This window comes from Periplaneta americana, chromosome 9 (assembly GCF_040183065.1).
Source record: "Periplaneta americana isolate PAMFEO1 chromosome 9, P.americana_PAMFEO1_priV1, whole genome shotgun sequence".
Taxonomy (NCBI): Eukaryota; Metazoa; Arthropoda; class Insecta; order Blattodea; family Blattidae; genus Periplaneta; species Periplaneta americana.
The window spans coordinates 111,203,908-111,225,947 of NC_091125.1; the positions used below are offsets into that span (position 1 = coordinate 111,203,908).

The 22,040-nt window shown below is 34.9% G+C and overlaps 1 protein-coding gene across 12 annotated transcripts in view; it reads left to right on the forward strand.

Moving 5' to 3' along the window:
* LOC138706386 (nuclear receptor coactivator 2-like) overlaps nucleotides 1–22,040 on the forward strand; it is a 613,007-nt gene that overhangs the window by 552,405 nt on the left and 38,562 nt on the right. For 10 of the 12 annotated variants that reach the window (XM_069835613.1, XM_069835614.1, XM_069835610.1 and 7 more), the window contains 4 exons: nucleotides 10,980–12,006; nucleotides 13,678–14,215; nucleotides 15,506–15,913; nucleotides 19,781–20,103. In XM_069835613.1, coding sequence (XP_069691714.1) covers nucleotides 10,980–12,006; nucleotides 13,678–14,215; nucleotides 15,506–15,913; nucleotides 19,781–20,103 — 2,296 coding nt within the window. The remainder of the gene's footprint in view (nucleotides 1–10,979; nucleotides 12,007–13,677; nucleotides 14,216–15,505; nucleotides 15,914–19,780; nucleotides 20,104–22,040) is intronic. The other 2 variants (XM_069835609.1, XM_069835616.1) reach the window with 2 other exon arrangements.

Consider the following 22,040-nt stretch of genomic DNA (forward strand, 5'->3'; position numbering starts at 1 on the left):
CACTAGCGTCGCTGATATGACCTCAGCAGTTGCAGTTGCAAGCATCGTTAAATAAAACATAATTTAAAGAAAATTTAATTTGAACCATCAGTCATATTAAATGTAGACAATTCAGTGAAGATGATTCATTCATTCATTCATAGTTTTTTTTTTTTTGCCTTAGGGCAGGCCCTTTACTGCAATCCCAGCATTTTCCAATCTTGCCTATTTTCCACCTTCTTCTTAGCATCCTCATATGATCCGTATATTTATCTTAATATTATCTATCATCTGATATCTTCTTCTGTCCCAAACTTTTCTCTCATTCACCATTCCTTCCAGTGCACCATTCAATAGGCAGTTTGTTCATAGACAGTGACTCATCCAATTTCTTTTTCTTTTCCTGATCAGATTCAGCATTGTTCTCTCTTCACACACTCATTCTATCACAGCTTCGTTTCTTATTCTGTCTGTCGGTTTCACACACTCCATTCTTCATATCCACATTTCAGATGCTTCCAGTCGTTTCTCTTCATATGTACAGTGGTCAAGGAGTGAAAAATTGTCCTATATAAATTAAGTTATGTATATAATATGTTAATTCTCTGGTACGATCTATAAAGAGGTAAGTTTTTAGCTCATCATGACACTCCAAGGGTGGGAAGAAGAAAATTCCCTATTTATTGTCAACTGTCTTTAAAGGTCAAGTGAAAGCATACATGGACAGGGAATTACATTAAATGTATGTCAGCAAAGCTTCAGACCAATGTAGGACAATGAGTCAATGCTACGTGGGCATATAGGGACCGAGCAGTGTGTTTTTGTGTAGCTAAATTTCAAAACAATGCTAATTAAAAACAAAAGCTGTTGAATGTAAGGTACATGATGAAATATTTGTTTTTGGTGCCTGATCTTCAACTGTTTTAAATTGAGTTAACCCTGGCAGGCATTTTGACACTAAGAATGTAATTAATTCATGTAAGTGATGTTATACAAAGATTCATCTTTAGGGACGAGGAAAGTTTAGTAAAAACAATTGATTCGTCTTGATTTTCTGTAGCTGAATTGCCAAAATCTCCGAAAGTCTAGAAGCGAAAAGGAAAACTCAGGAAAAGCTGAGTGCTTTAAGCTGTTTATGCCTAAAAGAATTCAGTGTGTTGCGTCATTACATAAAAATGACACACTCCAGTAATATGATGCATATTATTTGTATGTCTCCTCATGTCGAAATATGTAATTCAATTTCAACTGATTTTCATAGTCCATAATTGCTGGGGAAACTAAGGGTAAACTGAAAAGTTCGTGAAGGCAAAGAGTAAATTGGTTGCTACATACGAGTAAAGTTTTCATTTCAGAATTGTATATAGTGTATGATTACAATTGAGTTGCTCATATTTGTATCATAATCCATTAATAATTTCTCACCATATATAGGCCTACTTGAATCTTCTGATGAAAGGAAATAGATTTTGATACTTCCGACAAATTTTATTTCAGTTCCTGCATTTTTAATTCCAGCATTCTCCATTCTTATAAAATTGTCTAATTAGGCCTACTTTTGGATAACTGCTATTATTTGTATTTTTTAATGCTCGTTAAATGCTATGTTAATAAAAGAAAACTTTATTTAACATTTCTCCTGTCAGACACGTTTTTTTTTTCCCCCCCGTCATAAAACAGCAAGACAGTACATCAATCTCATTGCCTCAGGCATCAGTTGGACAAATTTAGAGCAAAAAATACGTGGATGACTAGTGTCTGTGTCATGTTAAAAGATCTCTTATCAACAATGATAAAATCAACGAGCAAACAATATAACAATATTTGCCACGTACATTAGTTGTACCATATTATCAAGCATTTTGTCATAATATTGTCATACAACAGACCAGTAACGTTTTTCAGTGCACTGAAATAATATTTTAGTCTGTTAAGTTACAAGAATCAGTTTGTTACACCAAGTTGTAACATATATCAGTATTTTAATGTTAACTACACAGTTTTATATAAAAACAGCAATAGAAAAATTAACACAGTGCAACTTCCCAAATCACTATGTCTTATACTGACACGTCCATAATTGGAAAAAAAATTAGCAGAATTGAGAAACATCAGCAGAAGTTAATATAGGTTAATATGCTCGATGTTATTTCAGAAACACTGTATAAATTTAATTGTGTAAGATTACGAAAACATATTTCATTTCTGTATTTTTTTCAATTTTTTCAGTAGTACGTATTTTATTTTAGTTATAAAATGTTCATTGTTTAATTAAATTAAAAGCATCTACTCACAAGAAAAACATTTTATGCACTTAAAAATTGGTGAATTATTGTGTGTACAATAGGTGAATTTTAAATCACAAATATTTATTGATCGTAATTCTGACACTATCGTTATACATAGGCAATCATTGGCAAAAACTTTATTTAGAAGATAATCCCTGCAATATATTCACTTGCGAGAATGATTTATAAAATAGATATTCGATGCATCATGTATATTCATAAGCCAATAGTTTGCAGTGCTTTTGTAGAGTTAATAGTAATTAATTATTATTTTAATAATATAATTTGCATAATCTATAAATACTTTGTAATTTAGGTTACCTTCAACTTTTGGAATGTATATATAATATTCGATCTTTGTAGATTTTAAAATATTTTACTATTTTAAAATATTTTACTATTTAAAATGTGAATTTTCTATAAAGGACGTAATATGTAGAAGTTTTGGAGTGTAGTGTCTTGCAGTATCTGTGTATTTGATGTTTATTGTTGTGAAGTCTTTAACTGTACATAAATTTAATGAAACACCATTTATTATGTTACTTACGTATTCCTTTTGTTTGATTATATATGCTTTGCTTTTAATTTTCTTGTAACTTAAGTGTTGGTTCATCACGTTTGCTTCAGAATTAGATAATAATATGGTGTTAGACTTTATTTTCATTTCACGTGTATTGTGTTCATATGCATGTGCACAATACACACACACAGACGCACACATATACACACAAAGCATTGCAAATTGTAGACTAAATATACACAGAGAATATTCTTGAGCTTGATCTAGACCTAGTTGTACTATGTTGGTGAAGACTTGTTGGCCAACACCAGCTCAAGCACTCTTTGCTCTTCTGTCAAGCTCTGCATTCTTTCTCTCGTAAATTGTTATTCTTACATGATTACTAATACTATGTTTCTCTCTCAGAGATGTAAAATACGAGATTTGGAATATAATAACTAATGATTTTATTCTTTTAGCACTTAAATGCAGTTAATTAAATATAATTTTTAGCACTAATATCCGAGCAGCTTTTCCTATCTGTCATTATGGACATATATTATTTAACATAGAACAAGTCTGATGAGATTTTGATTTCTATGGCTAGAGAGTTGAAATTATGGCATTTAAAATTCAAATGTTAGTTGTCTGTTGAAGAGGCCAAGTTCTTTAAAGACATTTGATAAATACTTCTTATGCGTTAGAATTCTGTAATTCAAGCTATAAGAAACAGTATGCATTGTGAAGTAGGTTAATGTACTCCAATTCATTGTCTTATAACAAAATTATTTTAATATTTATGTAAAAAATGTATTGATGGTTGACTTAAACCTATTGAACGAAGTCCATGCGTGAATATCTGTCAAAAATGGTGTAATCATTGCATCTGTATTCATGAGATCCTAGAACACATCACAGAGTCAGTACGACTTTTCCCACGATAGTGAAAGAGAAATTATTAAATTAGTGGATGGGAAAAAGAATTATCCTGAGAAAACATATCTCAGCACTTTCTTTGTTCACTACAAATTTCAGGTATGAAAAGGCATGAAAACTGAACACACTAACCGATAACTAATTATACGTGTACATAAAGATCTGTTTTTTCTTTCATTAGGTCACTCCTAAATTTTCCTCCCTCCCTATCCCCATTATTTATGGGGTGATCATGTAAAGACGGATTCAGAGCCATTTTAGAATTCTGTATAGACATGTGCTTGGAAGAACTGGGCAAGTCACAGAAAACCTCAGTTAGGATAGCTTGTCTCTACAACTAAGTATGAAAGAATGTTGCGTATCCTTACTTAACTAATTAAAACTTAAATACATTAAATAATGTTATAATTTTTCAATCTTATGACTTATCAATTTAATATTAACATTTGCTAATACTTGTTAAATATTAACTGACTTATCTGAAAATCAAAACATGAATTGTAAATTAATTAAAACTTATCACTGAAGCCAGGTAAACTAAATTCGTGGACTGAAAATAGCATAACTCAGTGTATTGTAAGGCTGTGTAAGGAAAGTTTAAAGTTTAACCAAACATGTGACGATTTGGAAGGCTTATCACTCCATCATTATCTTGTAAGATATGAAGTCGTGCGAATTACATCATATATTCGTACCTACATAATCATTGTGTATTGTGATGCTTTTTGTTCTGGTTGTGCATTTATAATCATGAAGTTATTGTATCCATGCTTATATATGGCACCATTTTCCTCTCGAACATGGTGAGAATTGAATTCATTATTGTAAGAACTAAATGCAGTGGAGAAGAAAATAACACTGTGATTAATTAGTTTATGCATTTACAATGCGCACATCACAAAGTAAGTAACTTATCGGAAAATTTTGCTTGTTCAGGCTACAAAAGTAGCATTTTAAACAGAAATACTTTATGCAGTATATGTAGTATCATCATCATCAGCATCATCATCATATTATTCATATTCTTATTCTTATTCTTCTTTTTTTCTTCCTAGCAAGTATTAGTCCTTATCAGAACTGCTACGATCTAAACAAAAAATTTGAAGCATTATAGTATAGGCCTAATATGAGTAAATATATTTTGTTATCAGATTTAGACGTAGTTCTTCTTTTTCTTCTGGGTTGTGTTAGTTAATTAATTGTGACATTACATATGGTATTCTTGTAGCATAACGCAATTCAATGTGTTTTTATTCATTGTTTAGTTTATGCTTCACGTTAGTTGACGAGTAATTAGTGGACAAATTTTAATTATAACAAAACTGATTCTTTATCTTTCCTTTCTTGCCCTGTCTTTAACTAGCTACAATTATGTTAGAATAAACAAGTTACGGTATTTTTTTAAGATAGTGGAATACTGACCAGTGATGTAATCGTACTGACCCATGATCAATGTAACCTAAATTAAAATGATACAGCAATAGTACAGTACCGGTACATAATAGAATTACAAACTAGGGTTACAAGAAAAGATGTAATACATCCTGAAAGAATTTCGCAAGTTCACTAAAATAGTTTAAATTAGGATATAGATGAAAATGTATAAATCAATCGTAATTGTTACAATTAAGACTTCTTGGATTGTAGAAGATATTTTTAACATATTTTCGGTTTTGAAGTAAGTCATATTTCAAATGTACATTATTTGTCACTGCATTACACAGCGTTGTCTTCAGTATTATTACGAGAATCTCAGAAATTATTCTTTTTAGCAAGTCTATAATTTATTGTGCAGGATTGCTTAGTAAACAAACTTTAAGATTTATTCATGTAAGTTACACTGTCATGAAATGTCTGTGGATAGCTTAAGAATAAAGTTAGAACGTATATAAAGAGTGTTCTGAGAAGGGTTCCAATATTTAGAGTGGAGATAGTATGCATCAGAACAAGAAATAAAAGTCTTACAAACAGGTTCTAAAATTAATATCTTCTGAGGAATGAGCAAATGCTTACCATCACTGTAAGAGGAGCATATCTTCCACTGTGAGCTCTTTGGCAAGGAATAAATGAAACAGAATGCAGCCATTTGCCATCATGTATTACAGATACAATACTAACTTGCCTAACTGGTACAGTAATACTACTGCAGTAGTACGATAACAAACTCTAGTGTACTGCCGTCTGCTTAAGTGTCTCCTTGATACATACGCAATATGTAGTGATAAACTGTTGCAGTCTGTTTCCTGATTTGTTTCTTGTCAAAGAGCTCACAGTGGAAGATATGCTGGTCTTATAGTGATGGTAAATATTTGATAATTTCTCAGAAGATATTAATGTAGGACCCAGTTTGTAGGACTTTTATTTCTTGTCTTGATGCATACTACCTCCTCTTTAAATATTGGAACTTTTTTCACAATACTCTGTGTAGTGCTTTTGTGCTCATATATTGAAAATACATGACATTCTCCTCGCTGTGTCTTCTAGATTGTTGGTTAGTTACGTGTGAGTGTGATTTTAATTGTAGATAACTAATTGGTCTTATACTGTATGAACACAATCAGTGAAGAAATGCATGTCCACGTCTCAGAATCTGTGGATTAAATGTATTACACATAAATTTGCATGAAAACTTATCATTGCCTAATTTTGTACCGTATTTGAAATTACAATATAAGTCTATACCTTGAAATTTTAATACTAATTGCATGCTACTTTTGCTTACTTCCTTAAATAAAATATTACACAGTGCCTTGGAATATACCTAACTTGATTAATTTTGAGCAGTAGATGTAGTAAGTTTTTCAGGTACTCTTTCACAGTACAAATTATATTTCGCGCTATGTGACTGGTGTCCGAATTAATAAACAAATTCGCAACTTGAATTTAGAATATAATTATTGGAGAGTGGAAATAACTTATTAGCTATATAGAATTTTTTTGTAGAAAATTGAACACAACTTCATAATATTGTCAGTTTCAAAATAAAGATAGGTAATGTTCTTTTGCTTCAGTCTTAGACATCATACTTTAATGTACAGATTATGTAAATAAAAAAATTAGAAGGTTTCACATATTTTACAAACATGAGAAACCTTAAGTGGATCACCACACTCGAAATATGCATTACTTTTTCTGATTTTGCTTTTTAATGCTAAATTAACTTTACGAGTTCATTACTTGTGCTATAGAATCTGAATACAGTAGAGTCTCGTTAATCCGAACTATGGTAATCCGAAAATCTGGTTAATCCGAACAAAATTGTTTTAAGAAAAAGCTAAATTTATTGTAATAGTACAAAGTAGCGAAGAGAAAAAAATGTATAAATTCACTCAATTTCTTTTACTTGAAAAAAATATGAAAATAGCACATTCAAGGGTACTTACAACAATTAGGAGTTATCTGTACATAATTTACAGATCTGTCATGTTCGTAAAATCAAGCATGCAGGCAGTGGTTCTAAAAATAGCAACAGGGTACTCCCACCACCGTCTCTCAGTGCTCGTGAATAGCATGCATTGCATTACAGGAAATATTTCGGTTAATCCGAAAATCTTGTAATCCGAATAGATCTTGGTCCCAATTAGTTCGGATTGACGAGACTCTACTGTATATTGTTTTGGCATGGTATGTTTATAATAAGGTCTGCAGCCAGCATTGCTGGTGTTTCATATATATTGAATGTTGTAATGTTTTCACAGATATATTTAAATTTACAGTAGTTGGAAGACAAACTATAACTAATGACAATTTTGACAACTGTCAACAAGAAGAAATAATTATCTAACTATAGAAATAATTATCAGATAAAATTGTATTATATTAAAGCTGGTGTCACACACTGGACCCAACACTGGTCCAACATTGGACTGTTTTTTGTGACAGGTCTGTGAAGCATCCACTCATTGGAGCCAACCCTTAGTACGTTTCGGGTAGAGTTAGCACCACACACTGGTTCCATTTCTGGGCCCATCATCATCATTTGTCAACATGTGGATGGACGATTGGACATGATAAAGCATCGGGCCCAACATTGGCTCCAGGAGCATTGGTTGCTTTCTGTTGGGTGTCGGTTTTTCGACCAAATATCAAAGAGATTGGCCCCAATGTGAAGGCGATGTTTCCACATTGGTTGCACATACAGTTTGACTAGTAAACACGTACAATGGCAGTGCCATAAACACAGTGAAGCAATGAAAAAGTATTAGAATTTTTAGAACTACAGTACTTATATCAAACAGAGCTACTATCTTCTTATTTGTGCAAAATGTGTGATCAAAAGATCACTATTGCTGCGTTAACTGCATTGAGTGCATACAATTATATTTTAAATTTGTTAAGCTGTGGTTTCCAAGAGCCACGGATCTGATGTCATGTGCGTGAAATTCTGTTGATACTTGTGGTATATAGTGTCGACTGGTTTTTGTAAGAGTATCATTGCGTCGTTTTAAGTCAAGATGGCTGACAACATGGATCTAGCAGTTATTTTTTTGTTAGAATATGAAGCAGATATAGAGGTAATAATAATAATAATAATAATAATAATAATAATAATAATAATAATAATAATAATAATAATGTATCTATGTAGCCTAAATGCATTTCCCATTTGCAACACCTATGTTTTAAATAGTAACATTCTGTTACCTACCTTTATTACCCATTGTTGTATCCATGTTAGCCATTAAATTATAGTATTATTGTTTTAATCTAGTTATTTACTGTATTAACAGTGGCGATAAGTACACTTTGTTTATAAGAAATATGTTAATGTTTCAAAGAGTTGAGTTATCATTAAATGATCTCACATAAAAGGTCTGCCTGATTTAACACATAATCGATGAAGAAGCAATGTGACAAAAATCCAAATTTATTTTAAATTAATCATCACTATTTCTGGCATGAGGAAATATTATATTTAGTTTTGTGCTAAATTAAAAAGCCAGGATAACCTATCAAAATGTGCAATAACAAACGAAATATTAAGTTACTCCCCAGTAAACTTAATAGATTTTCCCAATCATATGCCACACATTCTCTTTTAATGTCATATTTTTATAATTATTATTCGATAGATTGTATAATATGGGGAAATTCCATACTAAATCTTTCAATTTTTCACCCATATCGTTGCTGAACTCAGATGCCATTTTTGTCACTGTCAGATGTTGGAACAGTTGCCGGCTATTCAAGCGATCTGTGACCCAATCTAATGCAGACTGAGTGTGAACAGTGGTGTGGCATATTAGAAACCATTACAACATATGGTCCATAAGAGATGTCTTTGCGTGGAAACAAAATTCCATCCCTGCATTACCTGGCGAAACATGCATGGCTCTTGGAAACCACCACTTTACTGGGCAAGATTCTTATACAAAGAAGAAGATGATGGCTCTGCTTGATATACAGTAATTGTAGAAACTGTAATACTTTTTCATTACTTCACTGTGATTGCGGTACTAGCATAGTTTACTAGTCAAGTGCTGAACATACAGACCATGCATCCTGTGTGTGGACATCACTGTTACATTGAGGTGAATTCCTTTCATGTTTGGTTATAAAACTGACACCCGATGGGAAGTATCCAACATTGGAACCAACATTGGACCTAATGTTTTGTTATGTCTAATCATCATCCGCATGTAGGCAAATGACACTAGACCAGTGTATGGTGCTGGCTTAGTTAGAATAATAATAGACTGTTAATTGCAAATACAGTGAAACCTTTCCTTACGGACACCCTCAAGATAAAGACACTCCTCATATATATGGACAGATTTTTATATCCCAAGTGAAATAAAATAGAAATAATTATAAATTCAACTCTCGTTTACGGACACTCTCAAACGCGAATATGTTTGACAGTCGTAAAGGCTGCTTTACCTTCTGACTACGGACAGAACTTGGATTTCAAGACCTAATGTGTTAGAGAAATGAAAAATTTAGTTTTAAGGACTGTATAGAAATTCCTTAACATGAAAGAAGACAATAAGGGTCTCGTAAGCACCGCTAGCCCAGCCGACTGCCCCTTGTTAGCTGGAAGCGGGTGGATAAATAAAGTCATAAAATTTCATTTAAAGTGTGAAGAGATATATAATGCATGTTATAAATTTACTGTTAGATTGGGGAGCCTCCCTCCCAATAAAGGACATCTCTCAGATGCGGACAGATTGTTACGTCCTTTCGATATCCGTAAATGGGAGATTTCACTGTACTAACCTTATTTCAAAGGTTTAGGTGTCCTCTTGAATATATATGATAAAATTACACATTGATTTGGAGGAATAATGCACGGAAATGTACACAATGGTGAAGAAGATTAACTCTACAAAGAGTTTTAAATGTATGGTTTAAATTTATCTAAATCAATACTTATAATTCATGAATTTTTATTGAATAAATTTATTCATTCTCCTCCTCCTCCTTTTCCTCAAGTGTGATTATAATAATAGAAATCATTTTGGCATGTTTAATATCCTGAAGTGTTTTTTTGTATCGATATTAAATAACTTTCTGATTTAAACCACAATTTAATCATGGTTTATATAATCACCAGTAATGTATGTTTTTTATTAATTCGCAGTAAATTACAAGACAATTTAATTCACAGTTCAAGGTAACAGTAATGACTGATCACAAATGTGGATATGTAATTGTGTTGTTAGTTTAGTTAGAAACATGTTGTGTTGCACATATGCACAACCTCACCCACTAAATATGAAGTATTAACATGCTAATGCAATGAAGTTGTACCAGCTTGTCTGCAATGTAGTAGTTTATCACATATGGTGTCGGTTCTGTCTTGGTTGTTCCGGCTGGCACGGCACAGTAGTAAGGTGACAGGGGGGTTGGTGGTGCTGGCGCATGCAGAGTGCAACGTCTGGGTGTTGGAGAGACGGCCACATTCACTTTCTTACAATTTCTGACACACTGTCTCCTTTTTATTTTTTAAATGTTGCATGTTGCACTACTTTCTCTGCCATATTCTTCTTACATGCCCTTACCTGAAGTTTCTTTCCTCTTTAGATTTCTTTTTTAACTGTCTTTGAGGTCCTGGTGCGAAGTAATCATTTTACTCAAGGCATCGATCGGTCTTCCAAGTTTGCTCACACTCCCTTCTGATAGTTGCAGATTGATGTTGTGAGTTGTTACTTTGTATTGTGCACAGTTCTATTGATATATTTTCTCTCTCTCTTTCCTTCCCATGTGTGTGTTGTGTCCTTGGCTCTGCTCCTGCCCGGACCATCTGACCGTCTGCCTGCCCGTCCGAACATCCGCAGCGATAATGAGATAGCTCCCGCCGACTGTGGCCATCTATCCAACTCCCAGACCAACTCTCCACGAGGAGGCTCCATGTTGTCGGTGGGATCCGGGCCTTCGAGTAACGGTAATAGCAATTCTATGGGAGGTCCACTCATGGGCGGACCTGTGAACGGTCAGACCAGCGGCAGCATCACTTCCAGCACCGGCAGTCGCGTGAGTTCGAGTGGGTTTGGGCAGCTTGGAAGCACCTCGACCAGTGACACGGGTAACACGAGCACGCCCTACACCACCTATACGCTGCCAAGCAGCGAGCTCAACCTCAACGATTTTGACTTCTTCCCGACTTCGACCTGGGGGGACCTGGGGACCAGCGAAAATAGTTTAGATCGTACAGGAGCTCCCCAAACCCCTTCGGGCTGGGGTGAGCGACCAGACTCCCGCCAGAGCGTGACACCTGTGCCCACACCGCGGCCCCCGAGTGTGCCAAGCTACAGCCCCGTAGGTGCCATGTGTTCCAGTCCACTGAACCCCTATTCAGCTGCCACCCAGCCGAGCCCTGCCGGAACTAACCGGGCCACAACACCTGCTAATCCATTTGGTAACTCGTTTCCATTCAGTCCCCTGCAGGAGCAGGGCCCCAGTTCAGGGTTCAGCCTGGAAGATAACAACAAGGACTCCAAAGAGGGTATTGTGGATGTGGGGAATGGTGCGAGTGTGGGAGAGGGTACCTCCAGCACGCCGGGTGAACTAGGTCGTCTGCGGAACTTGTTGACCAACAAGCGTCCCAGCACGGGTGGAGAGGAGGGCAGTGAGTCAATGGACCACACAGGGCTAGGTGACGGGTCAGACACTAGAAACGAAAACCGTATCCTGAAAGGACTGCTGAACCAGGATGACAAAGATGAGGCACGAGGAGAAGACTCCACTGCGACCATGAGATCTAGCCCAGGCTCCAGGCATGTGGGAACTCGCCTTAATCCAGGCAGTGCATCATCATCAGACCCTCCAAAGGCCTCTACTAACAACAACAACATGCTGCTTAAGGTATGCGTGCACATTCTATATGAAGGGTAAGAGGAGAAAAGAGAGACATTACTTAGTGGCACGCAAAAGACAGATATTGTTTGAAATGGTATAGCCAAATCATCTGATATACTTGAAGCTTTATTGAATGGACCATTCACAGGTCTATTAACGTTAAATGACCATTAAGTATAAATATTTTTTCTCTCTCTCTCTTCTTAGTAATTGTAAGTTTGCACAGTTTCGAAAAATAATTTTGCAGTCCATAATTTCTTTTTCCTTGTTTCGTGATTTATGTAATATCCTTAAAACAAAATAATATTGTTGTATTTTATAACCAGATTTTCAAATTAATTACATTTGATACTAACTATTGCATATTTAAATTTCCCTTAACATGTTAATGGTCAGGAATGATGATAATAGCATTGTAGTAATGGGTACTTGATGGATGAAATTTATTCTCTGAATAACTAAGAGGAACTTGAAGAGATGATCACTTTAATGATCAGAGCAACATGTTGCAACTTTTCTTCTGTTTAGGATGAAACTTGTTGCAGGTGAGAATGTTAGATAAAGATTAAATAAATAAATTATTATTATTATTATTATTATTATTATTATTATTATTATTATTATTATTATTATTATTAGATATATTTTCAAAATTATTATATTTGGATCAATTCTCAGACATTATGTCTGGCCAGTGTTATAAAATAACACAAAGCTTCGCAAAATAATAATTACAGCATAATAAAAAAAACATGGTTGTTATTCACAGAGACGTTAATATTCAGGAGAACTGTTTTCAGAAAATCAATAACAGATTACCAGAAAAATTAATTCGTAAATTTATGAATAGAATAAGTTTAGTACCGTGATGGAACTGAAAGATAACATACTAGATGTTAAACAAATGAAATGCTTTGTACTCACTGTTTTTTTTAACAGTTTCTAGTACTACTGAAAACGATTATGCATTTCACTAATAATCAGTCCGCCACTACTGTTCTGAAGAGTGAAGTGTGTTATTCTTATGAAAAATTGACAAGAAATGATACTCATGATTAGAGCCCAGATTTATATGTACTAAAAGTTAAGAATGACACTGAGGATATTATTTGAATTGATGTGGTATCAGTTAGGATTTTTAAGCCTGGTTCACAAGACTCCGAAATGTAACAATAGAGAACTTGGCCACAAGAACTAGAAAGTGCATCTTGTAAACCATGTCCTGATGTGTAAGTGGCGGTTGGTAAGATTAAAGACTGTTAATGTACAAAAGGTAACTACTGAATAACAAGAATTACATCTAAAAGAAGTGGGGCATGGTGTGTATGTTTATAAACTATACCGAATAAAAAGTATTACCATTTAGTACATGTAAATCCGGGCTCTACTCATGTTACATTCAGAGTATTTGATAAAAAGTGAATTGCAGCTGTTTAATTAATAATAGTCGTATGTGGAATCTTTAGATATCTCCAAACTAATTTTTTAAGCTGAATAGCCACATATTGTGAATGAAATATCATAAACAAGATGTGCTTAAAACTGTTTTTACGCTTTTTTTAAGTTAGGACTTCTTTTTACAAAGCTTTTTCACAATTAATTTTTCATTTTAACTTTTGAGTGATCAGTTAACATTATTATGTTATTGATTATCTAAGAAAATGCTGTTTGTCACAGTTGCTTAATGAGAAGACTGATGATGATGATCTGGAGCAACAGAAGCAGAATGAATTGCTTCAGCAGCTGCTGTTGAAGAAACAAGATGAAGAACGGAAACCTCCTCCAATGTCAATGGACACTGGTCAGCAACAGCAGCAACAGGAAGACCCTCTCCTGAAGTCACTTGGTTTCTCTAACCCCACGCCTTCTCCTCCGTCCAACACAGACCCAATAAGTGGGCTAAATGTTTCTTCTATTATCGGCACACGTAAGCGTCCTAGTGATGAAGGTGACGATGGTGGTGGGGGGCCTACGACAAAGAGAGCCATGGATGGAATGATGCATCCTTCAGGTCCCCAAGTGAGCTCTTCAGGCCCCAGTACTACAAGTGCAGGAAAGAGCAAGTTGTGGGAGAAGAACCAGATGCTTGCCTCTTTATTAGCCAAGCAGCCTCCAAAACCAACAACAATCCCACCCCTACCAGCCTCCATCATTTCAGCCATGCCCCAGGAGAAACTTCCTCGTGTAGTGGACCCTGCGAAACCAAGGCCTGGAGGTGAGTGATAAATGGTACATGACTAACCTGTGGTATTTTACTCGTGTTAAAAAAGATATTTTGTAAGAACAACTGCTTTGTTATTTTTTCTTGTTTATATTTTGGGTAATTGTAAAATTAATACATAGGTGGACCCGAAACATTTAGAAAATGGAATAGGCATTATTACCTAATACTATACCTATTATTATTATTATTATTATTATTATTATTATTATTATTATTATTATTATTATTACTATTAAGAAGAAGAAAAAGAATGGAAAAGAAATATTTATTTTCGTTTTTCTTAAAAATATGTTGACTCTTATCAATAATGTACTGTATGTATTGTGTGTACTATATAAGAAAGTGGCCAGGAATAATAAGAAAGAGGTTAGTTAGAAAGTTAGAACATTGTCTTTATCATAATTACTTACATCCTCAGACAAAGATTGCTGTGAGGCAGTTTTGCTTTATTTAACTTAGTGGATTTTCAGTTTGTTTGTTCAAACTAGATTTTATAGCTAATAAGGCCTTATATATAACCAGCTCCACATTTAAGCAGGCTGCGAATTCTTAGGGGCAGCGAAATTCTGAGAAAAAAAGACAGAGCTGAAAATAAATTTTCACATACCCAAAAAAGAGAGTGAAGAACTATTTGCGTGCTTCTCAGACTCAGGAGAATTTGAATCGTCTGGTAGTACTAGTAATAGAAATTGATCTGACTGCGAAACTGGACTTTGAGAATGTGATTCATGTGCTTGTTAATAACAAGACAAGAAGAAAACCATGCAACCAATGACATTCTTTGTTGCTTCACTGATTAATTTTGTAACTACTATTGTGTTACATTATTTGTGGTGCTTAGTATTATGTTTAGTGTTTTTGTCCTGAATTTTGGACATACTGTAAGCAGCATGATACTTAATTAAGGACAATCTTTCTACTCTGATTTCATTGTGTTTACTTGCGATATTTTCCTACTTCAGCCTGCTTTAGTTAGTAGCATCACAGAAATTGTTGTTATATGCCACTTCTTTTTCAGTTAGACTGCTAAATGTCTAAGATTTGTATAAGGTAATTGGTGGGGTGGGGTGCAAAATTTTTTCGGGCCCATGGGCATAACACTACCTAAATACAGGACTGCATGTTAACTAAAGATAAATAGTAAATAACATATCATTCAGATAAGAATAGAGTTAGAAATTATAATCCTTTAAAAAAAGTAGCTAGAAAATTTTGTTTTTATTATCTGTACAACGCTTATTTATAGTTTATTGTAACTATATCCAATCCCTACTTTGTTAGGGTGGTCAGGAGGAGGATTGCAGCCTCCGTCCACAACACAAAGTCCCACGAGGCCAAACGTTCAGCAGCAAACGCAAGGACGTCGTCAGCCAGGACCCAACTTTTCCATGAACCATCCAGAACAGCAGCAGCAGCAGCAGCAACAGCAACAACTGCAGCAGCAGGTCTTGCTGCAACAAAAACAGCAGCAGTTGCAGCAACAACAACAGCAACAACACGGGCATACACATCAGCAGGAAACATTGTATGTTACATCTGTCACAAGCTGTACCTCTGGGGACTTCAGGACTAGTGGACCTGTGGGTGCAGCTGACAGCCCCAGCATGTGGGATGGTCAGTCGTCTGACCCTGTGTTGTCCGAAATTTTAGACCAAGTCATCGACATTGTGCCTGAATCCATCATTACAGGTAATCTAAAGTGTCCATTGCCTAATATACTTGTAGCAATGATCGAATTTTTCGTATGACTGTCGTAAATGTGACCATCATCAATACTGGAAACATTAAAGCATTAAAAATCGACACAGCCTGTGGGATATGATAGTGCCTCAATACTTAATTTACTTTTCTGTTATTGAAATTGTAGTAAAATGATTTTATAAATACAGTGTTTGAGAACACAGAAATCACTTTGAAGAATACAGAACTTTCCCTCTGCATTTATGGCCTGGAAAGAAATGTATTAATTGAGGAGGTCTAAAATAAAACTCATTAAGCCCACATCCAATTGTAACAGAATTTGAAAGGAATTCATACTCATGGAAGGGCGCTACATCAGGCTAAAAATTCCATTTCCTTTTAACTCACTTTATTTCAATATGTCACGTAGTGTGAAGTGTAGGATGATAAAGCATATTTTAATATGTACCAGTATTGAATAAGTTATATTATATTTGCAATTTAATGGAACTAGGTACTTATATGTGAAACTTATTTTTAAAATGATTGTGATGCTTGTAAATTTAATACGAAATATAACAATTGTGTACATTGATGTGTGGAGGATTTCAAGCCAGATGTGACTATCCCACAATATCACAAAAAGTTAAGTTCCTTATCTTAACCACACCTTATCTTAATCTACCTTATGGTCAACATGAATGTCTGTTTTCTTAATTGCTGAAGGCTGCAATTTAAGATTAAGTTTGGCACCTTATGCATTTAACCATTCACAGTTGAATCTATAGCTTGAATGTCTCTGAAACTGTTTCATGTGGATTAGTCATGTCTGGTTTGAAATCCTTTATGTATCGTGTTTATCTTATGTTATTGACAGATAGATAGATACAAAGATTAATCTTTTAACGTTCTGGGCAGCAACTCCTTGCTTCTTTAGCATAAATAAATTGTAATTTTTAAATTAAAAATTGATTAGTCTTCCTCTCTCCACTCCACTGCTTCATGAAATAATACTCTTTCTGACAAGTCTTTGTACTCTAAAAGTAGTTCTTTAATTATTTGCTCGAAGTAGCAGCAGCATTGCTAATATAAGGTTTACTCTCTCCTCTCATTCCTACTCTATTCAATCACTAAAATTAGTGCAACTGCTACAGATCTTCTCTACTAGCTCTTTGGTAACATAGGGCATTTTTTTAACTCTTGAGGCTGTCGCTGATTTTAGGTGTTGCTGTACATTGTGTTAAAAGCATCATTGGACATATATATATATATATATATATATATATATATATGTATATATACACATATACACATACCGTGTGACACAGAAGTCAGTTGACAAATGGGAAACGTTACTCTAATTGGAAATATAGTTGTATACAGTATGTTCACTACCGCAAATGTCCAAAATGTGCTCATTTATTTAAAGACAGTGCCTCACTCGATCCTGACATTCTTCTGTCGCAATTAAAAGTGTTGCAGATGGGCTGTGTTGGATAATATGGTGATCCTTTGTTTCAAGTCATCTAGATGTAGGCTCTGTCTGAAAAACGTGCTGTTTCACAAATCCCCATAGAAAGAAATCAAGGGATATGAGGTCTGGTGACTGTGGAGGCCATGACTGAGGTCCACCTCGTCCGTCTCATTTAGTTTCTGGCAAACTGTTAGAGCATAATGTGCTGTGGCCCCATCTTGTTGAAACCACATTCTTATCTGTTTGGTCAGTGGCAAATCATACAGGAACTCGAGTATTGTGCTGTTCAGCAATTTTCCATATGTGTGTTGGTTTACATTTCCATCAAATAAATATGATCCCACAACCATATCACCTAATATTCCACACTAAACCATAACTTTTGCAGCACCAGGGTTGTTAGCTTCACTCATCCTTCTTGGGGCCAGTATCATGGATTTTGTGTATGAGCATGCCCATCCAAAAAGAATAAGCCAGGCCTGGGAAACAGCCGCTCTCAGAGCACTTAGCTTCTCCACTACAGTTGCTGTAGCACTGGTACTCATATACCGACTGCTCTGTTTACTATACGAGTTTGTCAGGCCTGGAATAAGCATTCAGCATTCATCGCTAAACATAATGTGCTGAAGGAAGGATTGGTCAATACACAAACATTGTGTGATAGTTGCAATATGTTCGTCTCATGAGTGGAACTTCTTCTTGCATTGTGTGTAAATGCTGTAATTTGTAGAGGTCAAAACGTGCAGATTTCAATATTCCGCAAACAGATTCTCTACTAATTTCAAGGAAAAATTGTTCCGGGGCCGGGTATCGATCCCGGGACCCTTCGCTTAGCGCACGAATGCTCTGCCAACTGAGCTACCCCAGGAACTATACACGACACCGTCACAATTTTTTTCCCTTATATCCACACAACTCAAATGGGCTGACAAGATGCCAGAACCCAAATTTGAGTGCACACAAATAGCGTGTGACTTAAATTGTGGCTTTCTGTTAATGTACCTCCAGTAACGAATATATTATGCAAATCTCACTTTCAGGTAGTATAGTTCCTCGGGTAGCTCAGTCGGGAGAGCATTCGTGTGCTAAGCGAAGGGTCCCGGGATCAATACCTGGCCCTGGAACAATTTTTCCTTCGTGTATAGTTCCTGGGATAGCTCAGTCGGGAGAGCATTCGTACACTAAGGGAAGGGTCCCGGATCGATACCTGGCCCCAGAACAATTTTTCCTCATGTATAGTTCCTGGGGTAGCTCAGTCAGGAGAGCATTAGTGCATTAAGTGAAGGGTCCTGGGATCGATACCTAGCCCCGGAACAATTTTTCTTTGAAATTATTCAAACCTGTTTTACAGGGAGCTACTACCTAAAAGCCAGATTTGCATAAGATTCTCTACTGATACCACTTTCTCGAGCCCACATAGCACACTGACCTTTTAGGGCTGGGTGTCATCTTCTCAATCACGTCTGTTGAATGCTGTCCGTCAGCAGCAGATTTGGGACGACCAATTTGTTTCTTGTCGAGTACACTGAAAGTTGTTTTAAATGTATGCAATAATTTGGCTACTTTTGGAATGTCAGGATGATGACGATGAAACTTGTCTGCAGTTTCTTTTGTTGTCCTGTGATTGTCCCAACAGAGCAGCACTAGCTCCATTGACTGTTCAGGAGTCAATATGATCTCTTCAACTTTCAATATCACAACTGAAAATAATAAACAGTAATGTTATTTTCTTCAACTCTTACTCAACTCATAATAATTCAATAACTTCAAACATTAAACGAAACAAAACATGGCCTACTTCAATTTATGTACTGTATTCATTTTACGTATTCCACAGAAACTAATTCAGGAAAATTGATAAGGAGACAAAAGGAGGCGAATTCTAGCAGTACAAAAGGGGGGAATATGTATTGCTAAACTAACAGTACAAATGGAAAAGTTCACTCAGATTATGAACATCTTGGAGGGAACATGTCATTATGTTACTCTGTAAAACAATTACATATTTCAGTTTTACAATTAGTAATGTTTCCAATTTGTCAACTGACTTCTGTTCTCTTAAGTAACACTGAATAAGTGTAACAGATTAAGAGTCGGAGTTAGATTGTCTAAGAAGTACTGAACAACAGAATTGAGATGTATACAGTATGAAATACATCGTATTAATTCCAGTATTTTGCATAGAGCTCAAGACTAATTCAAAACACAACACTTTGAAATTATATACTATTTTGTTTAATGCATAAACACATAAGAATTGAAGTTTTGTTGTTAATGTAACACTGCTGAAGTACCGATATGTGTTTCATGGAATTCTAAAGATTGCACTTGTTATTATGTAGCTGTTGTTAATTGTATTTTTCTTGATATAGAAATTTATGATGATTGGTTATTGATTTCAGACAATGCAACAATTTTGAACATTTTAGATGCTATCGACACTTCACCTAGTAGTGCCAGTGGTTTCCATGACTTAAATGCAAAGAAGGCCATCAGTGAAATTCAGAAATCTTTGATGCAGTGTGAACAAACTGTAGTGAAAGGTTTGTCGTCCCCAACAATTTCCTTACCAGGAACACCTCCAGCGTACACGTCAACAACAATGCCGCAATCGGGAGGTTTCCCTCCACCTCCTCTTTATCAACAGAGGCCTCGGTTAAACATCCAAACTCCAGGTCAACTTGGGGTACGACCTGCTGGCAACATGCAGTATACCAACTCGCAGGTACGATTACAAATAGTGTACCAACTCGCAGATAGTATCACATACACTACACCAACTTGCAGGTATGATCACATGTAGTATACCAACTCTCAGTTACGGCCGTGGTCATGTGTAAACTGAGCAAACTAGTAACTTGTAGAAAGAAGAATTATTGACAGAGGAAGCTCTTTCTCTTCGTGTAACCTCCACTGATATTATACTTCTCTTTATGGACTTCCGTTCCTGTGATGGATTGCTTCCGAGACACCATTTATGTCTTTGCAAATATATAGCATAACTGAAAATATGTACACATTAAAATGATCACTGTTTACATATAAAAATATGTCTGCATTGTTATTTCGATGTAGTTTCTTCATGTAACATTATCATTTTTCCATTGCATAGTGTTACAACTAGGGTTGCCAACTTTTTTCAAAGAAATACGGGAGACTAAGGAATCGACAAAATTTCATATGGAAAATTGGCAAATTATTCGGTTCAGTTACTAAAACACGATTTTATTCTATGCTTCGACAGCTAGGGTTAAATTAAGAGTATTTTGAGACAGATTTTGCCTTGCGTAATAGTTGAAGTCGACTGCAATTTGCAGTTCTGATTTAAATAGAAATGTTGTGTTCCTGTTTTGAACCTCTGTCCAATTATTGTTCAGGAGATAAAACACCCTCTTTATATGAGCATTACTACTTAGTGTGCTTAGAACTAGGCAGTTTTTCCAAATTTATAATATTAATATTGTTTGATTTTAAATAGGTGAACACTAAAACCCATTTCTGGGAAGCATTACCTTCTGCACATTTTAACGAATTTCTTCAACAACAAAATTCATCGTATAAAAAATCATCATTCACGACAAAATTAAATGTTTATAATAATAATTTTTACCTTATGCAAAATTAAGGGGGGCCTACTCATGTATTACGTTTGGTTTATTTGGCTATAGTTGAATCTGTTATCCAATATGGTATAACTAGATGGGAAGGCATTACAAAAACTGCTCTTTTTCCTCTAATTATGTTGCAAAAACGTATAATCAAACTTTGTTTGAAAAGGCGACTGGATTATCCAACAAATTTGATCCATTCCAAATTGAATGTTTTTAGAATTGACCAAATTTATAAATACTCTTTAATGAAATTCTATCATAAAAATAGAATGAAATTTGTAGCTCAGCCACATGCTCATAATACAAGACGAACTGAAATTCTTAAATTAGTTGAACCTAAATATTTCACATCTGCTGCTTTACTACGCAGTACAAATTATGGTCCACGTCTATATAATTCGATAATACAATTTCATCCAGAATTGACTACTTTAAGCAATGAAATTTTCAGATCCAGAATTAAAAAATTTATATGACAGACTTCCCTATATATATATTATGTGCCATGTATTGTAAAACAAAATTATTTCTATCCTAAGTGTATTTTTCTATTTTATCTTGGTTACTATATCAACATGACCTGCACTAATTATACTACTAATAATAATTTAATATTAATCCATCAATCTCAACATCGTCTCTTTTTTCACTCAGTTATTACTAGTATTATTATTTACTAAATTTATTATCATCTTTATGTGAGCTTTTTTATTAAGTATTTTGTCTACAAAGTATGTATATCTATGTAACGGAACTGTCCCCGAACACGAGCTTTGCTCTTTCAGGGTATTTTAATGTAACATTTTTTATGTATATGTTATTATTTAAAAAAAAAAAATGGTCGAAGAGAAGGAAAATATGGGAGCCAGGAGAATGTTAAAAGTTAGGGGAAAATATGGAAGAGCCTGGGAAATACGGGAGAGTTGGCAACCCTAGTTACAGCTGAAAATTTTTTTTTTACTAATTTGTTTCACATATTAGTTGTTTTGGGGAAAATGTCGCAACTAGGCATGGAAGTAATTTCAGTCTGAATTGTTAGTTTTGAAAAATA